Source organism: Balaenoptera musculus, chromosome 16, assembly GCF_009873245.2.
Source record: "Balaenoptera musculus isolate JJ_BM4_2016_0621 chromosome 16, mBalMus1.pri.v3, whole genome shotgun sequence".
Taxonomy (NCBI): Eukaryota; Metazoa; Chordata; class Mammalia; order Artiodactyla; family Balaenopteridae; genus Balaenoptera; species Balaenoptera musculus.
The window spans coordinates 249,395-262,537 of record NC_045800.1 but is presented as its reverse complement, the minus strand read 5'-3'; the positions used below and the strand labels follow the sequence as shown (position 1 = coordinate 262,537).

Below are 13,143 nucleotides of genomic sequence, written 5' to 3'. Positions count from 1 at the left end.
ATCACTGAGGCCTCCTGACCTCAGACGGGGAGGGTTCAGGGGCTCCTGGGGTCCTGGGTCAGGTCCCTCCCCCGCTGGGGGCTCTGCTGGCAGTGGTCCCTGGAAGGGCTGGGCTGGGGGCTCTGTGGTGTCTTGCCCCGGCCCTGAGACCTTCCCTGCTCAGAGACTGGACATGCTGTTTTAGGGGAGCCTCCCAGGCTCCAGAGCCTGCTGGGAGGGGCTGTGGGTGCAGCGACGCCTGTCTAGCAGAGCCTGCCTGGGGGGGTGGAGGCATCACCCCAACGCCCGGTGGTCACTCCGGTGCTACCAGACGTCCCCGTAGACGCAGCCTCAACCGGCCCACGTGGACAACCCTGTAATGTCCATGTTCGCTCAAGTGAGAGTCAATTTACTGCACATCTATTTAAAGTATCTGTGGCAGTAGCCTGTTACATTAATAACGTTACAAAGGCCGCGAGGTTTACCGTGCTGAGTGCCGGCAGCACAGCGTGGCTGGACTCTCGGGGTCCGCCCTGTCTGTGCACAGACACGCGCCCCTGCAAACCCTGCTCCCGTCGGGAGGCCACGCACCGTGTATCAGGCTGGTCCTCCGGCTCTGGGCTGCCCAGGGGCCACTGTGCTCGGTCACTTTCTCGCCGGGACGCGGGCATGCGGCTGGGGGATCTCAGTCTTGCTGCAGGTCAGGAGTCGGAGGTCTCGCCCCCTTCTGGGGACACTGAGCTGTGGGGACATGGCCGGCCAGCTGAGCCAGAGTGGGGATAGGGCCCAGCTTCCCCAGACTTCAGAGTCGCCCCAACCTTTAGAGTGAGGTACATGGTGGGGGTCAGACCAAACATGGGCTGGGGTGCAAGGCAGTGACCTGGTGTGGTGGAACTCTGCAGGGTGGCTGAGGAGTTGAGGAGGCTGTGCCTGAGGGTGCTGTCCCTGGGGGAGGCTGTCCCTGGGGGGGGCTGTCCCTGAGGGGTGCTGTCCCGGGGGGGGCTGTCCCTGGGGGGGGCTGTCCCTGGGGTGGGCTGTCCCTGAGGGGGGCTGTCCCTGGGGGGTGCTGTCCCTGAGGGGGGCTGTCCCTGGGGGGGGGCTGTCCCTGAGGGGGTGCTGTCCCTGGGGGGGGCTGTCCCCGGGGGGGGCTGTCCCCGGGGGGTGCTGTCCCTGGGGGGTGCTGTCCCCGGGGGGGCTGTCCCTGAGGGGGTGCTGTCCCTGAGGGGGGCTGTCCCTGGGGGGGGCTGTCCCAGGGGTGTGTTGTCCCTGAGGGGGCCTGTCCCTGGGGTGGGCTGTCCCTGGGGGGGGGCTGTCCCTGAGGGGTGCTGTCCCGGGGAAGGGGGTGCTGCCCCAGGCTGTGTTCAGCTGCGTAGGAAGTGGCTGTGTCCCCTGTGGCTGGCGTCGGGGAAGGCAGGACCACCACAGGGCAGTGGACACTGGGCCTCACAGAGGGCACTGACCGGCTGGGCTCTCAGTCTGTCTGCAGTGGACACCTCTGTGGAACTGCTCTGCCCAAGAGGAGCTACGGCCCCCAGCAGCTCGGTCCAGACAGGGCTACCGAGGCCTTAGCCCTTTGTCTCTGGCATCCAGACTCCACCTTGACCTGTGGTGTTCCTGCCCTGTCACCCGCCCGAGATGCCAAAGGACCTCAGCACACCAACTTGGTAGAAAGCTGACACCGTGAGGACTGGCCACTGGCTGCCCAACAGGAAATGCCAGATGGGTGAGGGGCTGGGCCAGTGTCCTGCTGTGGCCTTGAAAACAGAGAGGATGTGAGTGCCTGCCCGCCCGCAGCGAGGGCTCTCAGGGTCTGGCACGTGGGAGGTAGGGCTCCTCCTGGGGGGGCACATGCCCCCCTGCAGCCTGCTGTGCGGAGTTGGGGGCCTTCCCTGCCTCTGGGGTCTGGGAGGGGCCCGGCCTGCGCGAGGCTCTCTGTGCTCCAGGCACATGTCAGCAGGGAGCCGGGCCCGCAGCACCATCTCCGACCCTGGTCAGGGGCCCCTCTCCACCTGTCCTCGCCGGGCGTGGGCTTCGCAGGGCCCAGGGCTCTCCTGCCGTCCCACCTCGAGGCCTTTGAAGCCCAGGACCCCTTCTGGGGTCGTGGGGCAGGCCCTGGCCGGGGGCGATCCCTGAGCCTGGAGCTGCACCTGGGGGTGGGCGTGGTCCAGGTGTGGACACAGCTGACCAGTGGCAGAGGGGCCCGTCACGTGTGGAGTGACACGTGTGGAGCTCGGTTCTCCCTCCCTCCCTCCCTCCCTTCCTTCCCAAATACGTCTGCTGCTTGGCAGCCCGGACACAGAGATGCCCGCCGTGTCCACCTCATGGAGCCCTGCCAGGTGGGGCCAGTGAGCCCAGACGCAGCGCCTGTGCTGGGGGCTGCTGGGGAGGGGTGCGACTCCGTGGGGGCCTGACTCAAGAGGCGCCACCTGAGTTCTGGAAGCAAAGAGGGAAAGCGTGACTGGCAGAGGGGACGGAGGCTTGGTGTGGCCGGAGCGCTGGGACTGAGGGGCTTGGAGGGTAAGGGGCCAAGGGAGCTCGGGGAGAGCAGATCTGGGGACCCCGCAGGCCAGCAGGCCCCGCTCCCCCCAGGCAGCACCCGTGGCTGTCCAGACACCGTTCAGAGGCTCAGACAACAGCGGGCCGAGGTCATCCAGTCCAGCCTTGATGCGAGAGAAAGAGGGGGGCAGCCCTCCCACGTCCCAGGAGAGCAAAGGCCCGCCTCGGGGGGTGTGGTCAAGCAGGGCGCGAGGACAGGACGGAGCAGGAGAGGGGACAGGGGTGTTGGCCACTCCCTGTTTTTCCGCGTCGAGGGGGTGGGGTAAGAGCAGAATACAACCCCAGCCCGGTTGAGGCGGGAGCCCTCTGGGCTCTGCTCTAAGGAAACACGCCAAGCCCCATAGGGCAGCAGCGCGCCGGGCTCTGGCAGGAAGCAGTTCCTCCCTGCATGGTCAGCATCTTGTCACAGCCGTGGTCACGTGGAACTGCCACTGGGGCCGTCCAAGCGAGTCCAGAGCTTGCAGGCCCCGTTGCTGTGTTTTGAGTGCTCTGGTTACCAGTGAGCTTCCTTTAACTCTATCTTGCCCATATGCCATCTTGGTTTTTTAAATGGAGATATAATACACATACCACAAAATCTTCCATTTTAAAGTATACACTTTAGTGGTTTTCATTGTATTCACAAAGTTATGCAGCCATTACAATGATCTAATTCTGGAACAGTGGTTAAGAATCTGCCTGCCAATGCAGGGGACACGGGTTCGAGCCCTGGTCCGGGAAAATCCCACATGCCGCAGAGCAACTAAGCCCGCGAGCCACAACTACTGATCCCGTGTGCCACAACTACTGAAGCCCGCACACCTAGAGCCCGTGCTCTGCGACAAGAGAAGCCACAGTAATGAGAAGCCCACGCACCGCAACGAAGAGTAACCCCTGCTCGCCACAACTAGAGAAAGCCTGAGCGCAGCAACGAAGACTCAATGCACCCAAAAATAAATAAAATAAATCAATTAAACAAAAATAGAAATAATTAAAAAAAAAAGAAATTCAGGCAAGGCTGTATTGGGGCCCCTGCTGCAGCAAGGGGGAGTGAGAACAAACAACAGACCCCCTTGCTTGCTCGCTCCCTGGCGGGGCGGGGAAGAGAGGGGGCGAGCTCCTTATGTGGGGGGAGGGTAGGGGTGTGTCCAGGGGGTCGGGCCGGAGGTGTGGCTTAGGTGGTTTGCCCACCCCTTAGGTGGTGGTGTGTGCAGGGGGCATGTGCAGTACTCAGCTTTTGCTCCCGACTCCCTGCTTTTGCTCCAGGCTCTTAAAAAGTGGCAGTTGTGTTTTTGTGGTCTCTGTATCTTTTGTCCAGAATTTGTCCCAACTGCCATGCACGCAGTTCTTTTCAGTCCCACACAGTTACTTTGTATTTTGTTGCTCCAGGAGACGTGTGTCCAGGTGCAAGCACCGCAGCACTGCCGCAAACGGTCCCAGGTCCCAGCCTATCTCACCCGCAGCCCTGAGCCTTGCTGAGAAGCAGTCCACAGCTGGGCACCGGGCCTGTCCACCTGCCCAGCTGGTAGAGGCTGTGGCCCCAAAGGGGTGGCACAGGGGTCAGGGTGCACAAGGCCGGTGGCCCTGGGAGTCCTCTTGGGAGGCCCAGAGCTAGGCCTGGCTGGGAGGGCAACAGGCCCTGAACTGCCTGCCCCTGTGCTGCCTGGGAGGAGAGAGGCCTTCCAGAGGAGCAGTGCTTGCTAATGTCCTGCAGCAAGAAAGCACCAGAGCCGGGACCCCAGAGGCAGGGAGGAGCAGAAGGTGGGGTGCCCTCCCTCTGGGTGGGAGTGGGCCAGCAGGCAGGTGCGGCTGTCAGGAGGGGGCTGACTGGGACAGGGCTGGCGCATGTCCCCCCCCACCCGGCCCCCGTGTCCCACCAGCCCCCACTCGGCCCTGGACCCTCCCCTTCATTCAGAGCAGATGGGCCCCCTGGGCCACGTCCTTTCCCCTGCTCTGAAGCTGCGTCTGTTCTTCTCAGGGAAAAAGAGCCTGAGGGGGACATCCGGGCCTAAGCCAGCAGCTGAGGGTCCAGCCAGCAGATAAGCTCAGCGGGCAGTTCTGGGGCCTGGAGGCCTTTTCTCCTGTGACCGAGCCTGGTGCTGGTTTCGTCCGTGAGTACACGATTAATTTTGCCTTACTTCCACTCCAGGCACCTCCCAGGAACCTTCCGCTGCACTGTTGGGGAGGGGGTCTTCTCTCCAAGACCATTAACAGTTGGACGTGTCTCCGGTGGGACATGGGCCCTGAGACCCACATGCAGCTGTTTTTTAAAAGAAAACAAAATTTTTATTCATGGCACTGAAGCTATTGAGAGGCAGGTTTTCAACGAACACAGTTAAAGATGAGCCACGGGGGTGGGGGCACCTGAGCTGGGGAGAGCCTGGGGGCCCCGGCAGCTCCAGCCCCACCCCCTGCATCATGGGGCCCAGAGGTGATGCCCTTCCTGGGCCCCCGAGGGAACCCACCAAAGGCCGGCGGCAAAGCAGGCACTGGCGGAGCCCAGAGTCCCCGCCGGCAAGCTCCTGAGGACCACTGGGCACTTCCTGGGTGACCGTGGGAGGCCAGTCGGGCTGGGGGGGGCGCTGTGAGTGGGCTGAGGGCACTGGGCTCAGGCTGCGGCTCCGAGTCCCAGGCGAGCCCCCAGGAGTCCAGAGCCAGTCCCAGGTGGGCAAGGACGGCAGGGACAAGTGGCCTGGCCCCCAAGCTCCCAAAGCCTGGGGCCGCCCCCAGGGTGACCTCGCTGTTACAGGCCTTAACTGTCGCATGGATGTTTCTTTTCAGGTTACGCCATACTCTGACCACGCCCCCCACCCGGCCCCAAGCTGGAAGTCGGAGGTCAGTGACCTGCCAAGCAGAGTTAAGACGAGGGGGGGGGCGGTCGTCAGCTTCCGGCCTCGCTCTCCTCACCCCATCCCCACCCCCCATCCCTCACTCCATCCTTCACCCCCAGCCCCACCCCCGTGGACCTGGTGAGTGTGAAAGCCGGGCAGAGGCGTGGGAGGTTTGGGGAGGTGGGGAGGTATACGGGGTGGGGGGGTGGAGGAAGCTGGGGTTCCCACATGCTTCAGCCCAGAGCCCGGTGGGGCTGTGCAGCCAGGAGGGCTCTGGTTGGCAGATTGACCCACCCAGACCCCGGGGCTTGGGTGCCCCCAAAGCTGCGGGTGTTGGGGCGTCAGGGGGCTCCCACACAACCTTTCCTGGAGGACTGCCCCGGCCAAGGACACTGCCCCCGCCCCGGGCGCCTGGGAGTTCTGCCCCGGGGACCCCACCCTCTGCGCAGGTAACGGAGCGGCTGAGTCCCCACCCCTGCCCTGCTCCTTCCGGCCTGCTAGCCAGCTGACGAGGAGACCGACCCCTCCCCGCCTTGGGCGCAGGCACCTCAGGTGGCCCGTCCCCCTTGCTTTGGAAGAGTCCACCTGAGTCGGCGGAGCGGAGCAGGACCCCCAGGGAGGGACAAGTAGTGAAAGTCGTTTTCATCCTTCGTGACGACGCTGGAAACGTAGGTCCCTCGAGATCCCATAGTCCAGGCACAGTCAAGTCAGCCGCAGTTACAGCTCCTGCGGAATTTGGTCCTCAAAGGGCAGAGCCCTCTCTCCAGGCCTCCTGGAACACAGTACCGGTTCTGTTCCAAATCAGAGGGGACAGGTCTGGCCACCGCAGCTGACCAGCACTGGGCTACTTCATCAGTTCTGGATTTGGTGGTTTTATGGGAATAAAAGAGTAAGTACCACACTGATTTAACGTGTGTTTCTTCGTCAGGTATGAGGTTGAATAGCTATTTTTTAAGTGATCCCATGGGCCTGATGGGAGCCTTTGAGGGCCACCTTCCCCAGGTGGGAGGGAGTCATCGAGGGGCAGGGCCCCAAGGGACAGCGATGGCCACTGCCCGGGTTACTTAGCAGAACTGCTGAAGGGGCCAGGTGGGCTTCCGGAAGCCACAGGAGGGTGCGGCTGCCCGCTGCCCTGGGCCCCAGGGGCCGGGGAAGTTACTGGAGGAGAGTGTGGCTGTGTGGGGAGGGTCACCCAGCAGCTGGGATCTCCCCTTGGAGGGGCAGTCAGCCCCAGGGCAGCGAGGGTGCACTCCCACCCCTGAACCCCGCCAGGCCTGCCCCCTGAAACCGGTCACCCCAGCCCTTCCCATCACTGCTTCCAGCCGGAGGGCCTGGCCCAGCCCCGGGAAAGCACGGGGCTCTGCCAGGGTGCCCTGATCACCTGGCACCACCATCAGACGGATTTCGAGAGCACCCTGGCCATCCTGCCTCCCAGGCGTCCGGGTCCAGCCCGTGCCTCTTCCCAGCACCTCAACCCCTCCTTCCTTCATCTGCTCCCTTCTTTCATTTTCTCGCTGTTTGTTAGCTTTAGCAGAGATGCCTTCAGAAAGTGTTGGCTGAAGGCTTCCTTCTGTCTGGGGGAGCATCCCCGGCTGCCCCCAGGCCTCCTCGGAGGACTGGGGTGAGGAGCGGGCAGCGTGAGTGCAATATTCAGACCGCTGGTGCCCAGGACAGCACGGCGGTGGCCTCTGCCTCCTGGACGCCTGGACGCTGTGGAGGGAGCGCCCTTCCCCACTTGGGAGTGCAGGTGAGAGGACCTGGGGGGCGGGCGGGGGACACGACCCTGAGCGCCAGGCTCTCCCACCGTGTCCCTCAGAGCCTCCTGCCTTGACGCTCAGCTGCCACCTCCAGGAGGGGATGGCCGCGGCACAAGGGCTTGCTAGCCAGGAAGGTGTGGTGCCTTCCTGCCGCAGGGCAGGCGGCGTCAGGGGTCCCTGTGGAAGGGGGAGTGGGGAGACAGTTTCCCGGAGCTGCTGGCTAGACCACACGGGCCTTGCAGGGCTGGCCCAGCCCTCGTGACCCCACCCTGCCCACCCAGGTGGGGAGGGGTCTCAGCTGGGGGCCCCCGGCTGCAGGGAGGTCACAACCCACCTCGCGCCTGCGGGTTTGCAGGGCTCCAGCAGGAGGGCCGCTTGCTGGGGTCACCACGGCTGGCCATGGGCACGTTCGAAAGCTCCCACGATTGAGTCCTGGGGAGGTGGCGCCCTTAGAGACAAGCAGACAGACCCAAGTAAGGGCAGTTCAAGCTCAGCCCTCCGCTCGCTGAATTGGAGCAGCGGCATCTCGACGGGAGGGTGTGTGCAGAGCAGAGGAGGTCTAGTGCCCTGGACAGCGTGACCGCCCTTCCTGGGCATGCTGTGGGGTGGGACCCGGCCCAGTCCACTCAGCTGCACCGCACCACACCGCGGGAGGTGCTTACACAACACACGGTCACGTCCCACCGCTCCAGAGGCTGGAGGCCCCGCAGACCAAGGGCTGCGTGGTGTGGTTCCCTGAGGCCCGCTTGCTGTCTCCTAGACACTGGGTCCTCACGTGGGCTGGGGGAGCCCTCTGGGGTCTTTTTTATAAGGACACTGACCCCATCATGGGGGTTCCACCTGGTGACCTCGTCACTTCCCAAAGGCCCCGCCTCCTTAGACCATCACCTTGGGGGTTAGGATCTCAACACAAGAAGTCTGGGAGGGGACACAGACATTCAACCTCCCATGACCACTGACACATGAGTCACAGGTGACTAGAAGGTGTGGCCACTGTAAGCCCCAACCCTTTTGGAGCTAGATGTCCTGTGGACGTCGCCGGAGACCCCCGGGTGGGCACAGCAGAGGCTGGCTGCCCAGGGCACGCTGGAGTGGGGTCCAGGTCACTGGGGTTTGGCAGGGCGGGGAGTAGGAGGCTTCCTAGTGGGAAGGGGGCTCAGGCTGCCCCCCGGGAGGCTGGGTCCTGGAAGTAAGTTAGGGGAGCGTTGCGACTCTCTCTGGTGGGTCCCGAGTTGGAAGGGGGAAGAGTGACAGTCGTTGGCCATGTCCTGGTGGGTTTGGGTGGTTTGCGGCTTCCCGGGCTGGTAGTGGCTGGTCGTGACTGCGGCTCCACCTCTATTGATGGTCGGCCGTAGTCTGTCTGCACAGTCAGCCTGTCTGTCTTGGTCTCTTTCAGCCTAAGGGCAGTTTTCTCTGCAGGGACCAGAGGCAGATTCGGGGCAGCGCCCACGGGTTCCAGTCCCAGGGAGGAAGGCGTGGCCCTGGCCATCCCCCCACTGAGGCCAAGCGAGAAGTCCCACCTGTTTGTGAGTTACAGCGGCGTGGACGCCACGTGGACCCGCGGGCTCCTCAGTCCCTTGGAGGCGGACCACGCGGGGCTGAGGGTCTGCCTGCACGAGCGGGACTTCACGCCGGGCAGGAACGCGCTGGAGAACGTGGCAGACTGCATCCAGCAGAGCCGGGGCTTCATGCAGAGCCGGCGGTGGCTGCTGGAGGCCGACTGTCCCTCTTGGGCTCCTGCCTGGAGGGGAAGCCGGTCATCCCGGTCGTACGGAGGGCCTGCCGGGTCCCGCTGCACCTCAGCCTGACCTGCCTGGAGGCTGCGGACAGCCGCTTCTACCCGAAGGAGGCGCAGCTCCTGTGCCTCCCCAGCCACTGTGTGGCGCGCCCCGGCCCTGCGCTCGGCCCCCACGCTCTACAGCGGGGACACCTGCTGACCCTGGACTGCGTCAACAGGGGCAACCTGCCCTCGTGGAAGGTGGGCACCTTCAGCACCCTGGGTGTCCCGTACCCCTTGAAGGAGGTGCTGGAGGACCCCGAGGTGCACACGCATGCCATGGGCACCGTGAGCGGAGCTCGGTCGCCCGCGTCCTGCCTGCCGTACCGGGGCTGCAGGATCACACTTGGCATCGTCCTGATTCTTCTCTCCTCGGCATCACTGTTCCTCCCCTTGCTTTTAGGGCTCAGGGAACGCCACCCAGCTCAGCGGTTCCTCCTGATCACCGCCAATGCATTTTTCTGCCCCGTCCTCATGGTCTTCAGTGTTAACGCCCTGTGCTGGTTCCGAAGGTTTTCCAAGAGGAAGATGTGGGAGCTGGTCCGCAGAGCTGGGGAGGCCAGCCTGCTGCTGGCACCGCACTCGGCGCTGACGGGTTGCGAGACCAGGAACAGACCCTGCTTCGTGTACGTGCTGCTGGGGGACTGCAGGCGGGCCCTCCTGGGTGCCCCCGAGGACGAGGCCCTGTTCCAGGAGGCCCTGCTGCCGTTCTCGCCCAGCTACACCTGCTGCCTGGCCCACGCACACCGCCCCCACTGCGAGGACGCCGCGGGGGCCCCGGGCCACGTGGAGCTGGGCCTGTGCTTCTGCAAGTTCGTCTCTCTGCAGCTGAAGAGACTCGGGGGGCTCGGGGTTAAACCCGTGTGACGGCTGGAGGGCCCTGCGGATGGGGCTGCGCTGAGCCCTGGCTGGTGCACGCAGGCCTCTCCCCTTGGTCCCCTGTGCCGAGCGTGGTGGCCCTCAGGCCCCTGCGTCCTGCCAGGCCAGAGCAGGACTGACTGCAGACGGGGCGCCCTTTCTGCCCGTGGCCTCCGCCCCAGCTCCGCCCCAGCTCCGCCCCAGCCCCGCCCCAGCCCCGCCCCAGCCCCGCCCCAGCCCCGCCCCAGCCCCGCCCCAGCTCCTGACTGCAGACCTGGTGGCTTCTGCTTCTCCTTCCCCTTCGGGTGGAGGGCGTGCTTGGGGCTGCAGTGACGCCCCCGGAGCAGGGGGCGGTCCATCCACCTGCGCTGCCCCTGCAGGCTGGCTCCGCTTCTGCTGACGCTGTTCATCCCCGAGAGAGCAGCCTTGGAGCGCGAACTGGTTCTGGGTGTGGGGATAGCCGGGCAACCTGAGAGTCCTGGCTGAGCGGAGTGGCTCCCGTCGCTCTGTGCCCCCAGGGGAGCAGGACTCTGGCCGGGGTCCCCAGAGGTCCCTACGCACCAGGGCAGGACGTTGGAGGTGCATAGTGGCCCTGGGGCTCTGTCCTGGGCCTCAGTTTACCGATCTGTAGATGAGCAGCTGGCAGAAGTTCCTGGCCCTCCTCGGGGAGCCCCGGCCCGCGGCCAGGTGCTGTGCTGGCGAGAGCTTAGCTAAGCCCCTGCGTGGTATCGTGGCCCCGGAGCCACTTCGTTTGGCCGGCAGCCTTGCAATCAGCAAGTGCAGGCGCGGACAGCAGCCCCAGAGCCACAGGCCAGTGCAGGCTCCCGAGGGGCCTTCCCAGCAGCCCTGTGAGCCACAGCGCCCTCCCTCCCTGGCCTGCCTTCCCCTGGCACCCCTTAGATGAGACCCCCAGGGTGGACCAAAACCCCACTCTTTTGGTTTGAATTGACCAATCCGGCCCAGCCCAGGGACCCCAAAGCACTGCCCCCGTGGACCCTGATGCAAGCCCGTGCTCTGGTCCCGCCTGCCTGCCTGACCTCCCCTGCGAGCAATAAACTCGCCTGTTTCATTGTCTCTTGTGGTCTGTTGTTGAACCTGGCTCACCATCCAGCACCCTGTGCTCCACTTAACAAGGTTAATTGAACGAAATCATAACACGAGTGTCTTGCTGGAGGCTGGCACAGAGGCTGTACTGGTCACTCCATCCTGGGGCCAGGATCGCACAGAGAGGCTCCCGCTCCAGAGGAGACTGACCAGCAGTGTGAGAGACAGAGAAGAGGAGGCTCTGGGTAGGGGGGCAGCGTGAGCAAAGGCGCCAGGCAGGAGCCGGACCTCGGGGGCCCCAGAGGTGGGCCCTGACACAGCCTCTCCGTGGCCCGTGGGGCCTGGCCCCCCTGCAAATTTAAGGGTTGGGGGCTGATGGGGAAGCAGCATGGCCAGGACGTGGTGATGGGCACAGCCAAAGAGGGGAGTGTCCTGTGAGCCCCAGAGCCTGCTGGGTGGCTTGGGCACCGGAACGTTCTAGGGGATGGTGCTTAGCAGCAAGACTCACCCCGAGGGTCCCAGCACCTGGCCTCTGAGATGCCCAAGGAAGGGCACCGTCTGGGCCTCACATGGAGAAGGAGCCTCGGAACAGTGGGGGCTCCTGCTGCCTTCCAGCAACCTCCCCCCCCCCCCAGACCCCACTGGGTCCTCCATCCCCAGCAGAGCCTCAGCATGGGTCCATCCACCCCTGCTTCAGGCCAAAACTGGCTCTCGGACTGCACAGGTGGCACCCACAGTTACAGAGAGGCCGACCCCAGGCCACACTGGCCACGCCTGCCCAGGCCGAGGGTCCACTCAGTGCCCAGAATGCAACTGTGCCAGAGAGCACAGGAGCCCTGGGCGCAGAGCTGGGCAGCTGGGCAGCCTTTAGGGACCAGACTCCTGGGGGCAGCACAGGGAGCCCTGGGAGGCAGCGCCTGGGACCGGGGGCAGAGGCCTACCTGTGCGAACGCACCCACATGTATCCGCACATGCCCACATGTATGCCCACATGCACCCACATGTATCCGCATGCACCCACATGTATGCCCACACACCCACATGTATGCAAATGCATGGCCCCTTGGCTCCTCGGGCACACCACTGATGACATTGGCATTCCTGCCCAGTAGCACCAAGCCGTGCAGCTGAGAGATGGGCAGACGGACAAAAACAAGGGCAGTCTGTCACTTCAAAAGGCCGGACTTTTTTGTCATGAAATAGCACATTTGTGCAACAAGAAAGGGGAAACGTTTAAACAAGCCTTTCTATGGGACCATTATCTGTAACGTGGGCTGTGGGAAATCCAAGCCTCTTCTGGATTGTGCCCGGGGCAGGCAGGCCCTGCCTCAGCCAGCCCTGCTCCAGCTCTCGGGGCCTGGCCACCCGCAGTACGGCACAGATCCCCGCACTGGGGCCAGGTAGCTCCAGGCAGTGGCGGCGCTAGACCTGGAGAAGTGATCCCCCCAGAGTGCCCGCCGGGGACCTGGGTCTGGGGGGCCCCAGGCTGGCCAGCCCCCAGCACCCACTCCAGGGCCGTGGGACCCAGGCCTGCCACTCCAGAATGCCAGGAAGCCTGCCCACCTCCCCGCAGCCTGGACTCAGGGCTGCCCAGGGTCACACTGCTTGCTCTGACCCCTCGGCCTTGCCACCCGCTCCAGTGGTCGGTGGTTGGGGTCACCCAGGAGCAGGGCTTTCACGGTGGAGGCAGGAGGAGAGGCCCCTGAGTGCCCAACCTCCGCTGTCTGCCCCAGTACGAACCCCCATCTCACCACCCCGGGCAGGTGAGGATGCAGGTGCAGGCTCCGTGGACCTGGGGCGGAGACCTAGCCGTGCGCACGCACCCACATGTATCCGCACACACCCACATGTATGCACACGTACCCACATGTAACCTGCACACGCCCACATGTAGGCGGAGGCCTACCTGTGCGCACGAAGGAGCCTCGGAACAGTGGGGGCTCCTGCTGCCTTCCCTGCAGACGCCCCAGGAAGCTCCTCTGCTGGGTCCTGGACTGGCTCTCAGTGGGGTGACCTCAGGCGGGCTGGGGCCTGTGAGCCCCAGGGAGGGGCTGAGGCCCTAACCAGTGCTGGGACCCCCCTCACAAGGCTGCTGGTCACCAGGTGCTCCCGCAGCTGTCCGAGGCCGGCCCTGCGTCCTGGCACGCCACCCGCCGGCAGCCACCCCACGGGGCCTCTGCAGCAGCCCCCCCTTCAGCCCCGCGGTTTCCCATGAGACAGGAGAGGAAGGCCTCCAGGATGAGGCTGACACACCCTGGTGACCCCCGTCCCAGCTCAGGCCTGGATTCAGCAGAGGTGACCTGAAGCTCTGAATGGACTGTCCCCAGGGCCCCATACGACCCTCCAGGGCCTTTTAGGACCT

The 13,143-nt window shown here is 64.6% G+C and overlaps 1 protein-coding gene across 1 annotated transcript; it reads left to right on the top strand.

Moving 5' to 3' along the window:
- The first annotated feature begins 648 nt into the window (after positions 1-648).
- Positions 649-9,868, top strand: LOC118882859. Its single transcript, XM_036829218.1, has 6 exons — positions 649-752; positions 5,296-5,349; positions 5,465-5,483; positions 6,668-6,788; positions 6,972-7,092; positions 8,522-9,868. The coding sequence occupies exons 1-6, from the start codon at positions 649-651 to the stop codon at positions 9,744-9,746; spliced, it is 1,644 nt and encodes a 547-aa protein (XP_036685113.1). The 3' UTR covers positions 9,747-9,868.
- Positions 9,869-13,143: the final 3,275 nt, after the last annotated feature.

Bases quoted from the DNA above. Each gene is read 5' to 3' on its own strand.
- LOC118882859 (XM_036829218.1), top strand. From the start codon at position 649: ATGCGGCTGGGGGATCTCAGTCTTGCTGCAGGTCAGGAGTCGGAGGTC. The intron at 753-5,295 runs GTGGGGATAGGG...GTTTCTTTTCAG, and splicing joins GGCCGGCCAGCTGAGCCAGA to GTTACGCCATACTCTGACCA. The intron at 6,789-6,971 runs GTCCAGCCCGTG...GACTGGGGTGAG, and splicing joins CCTGCCTCCCAGGCGTCCGG to GAGCGGGCAGCGTGAGTGCA.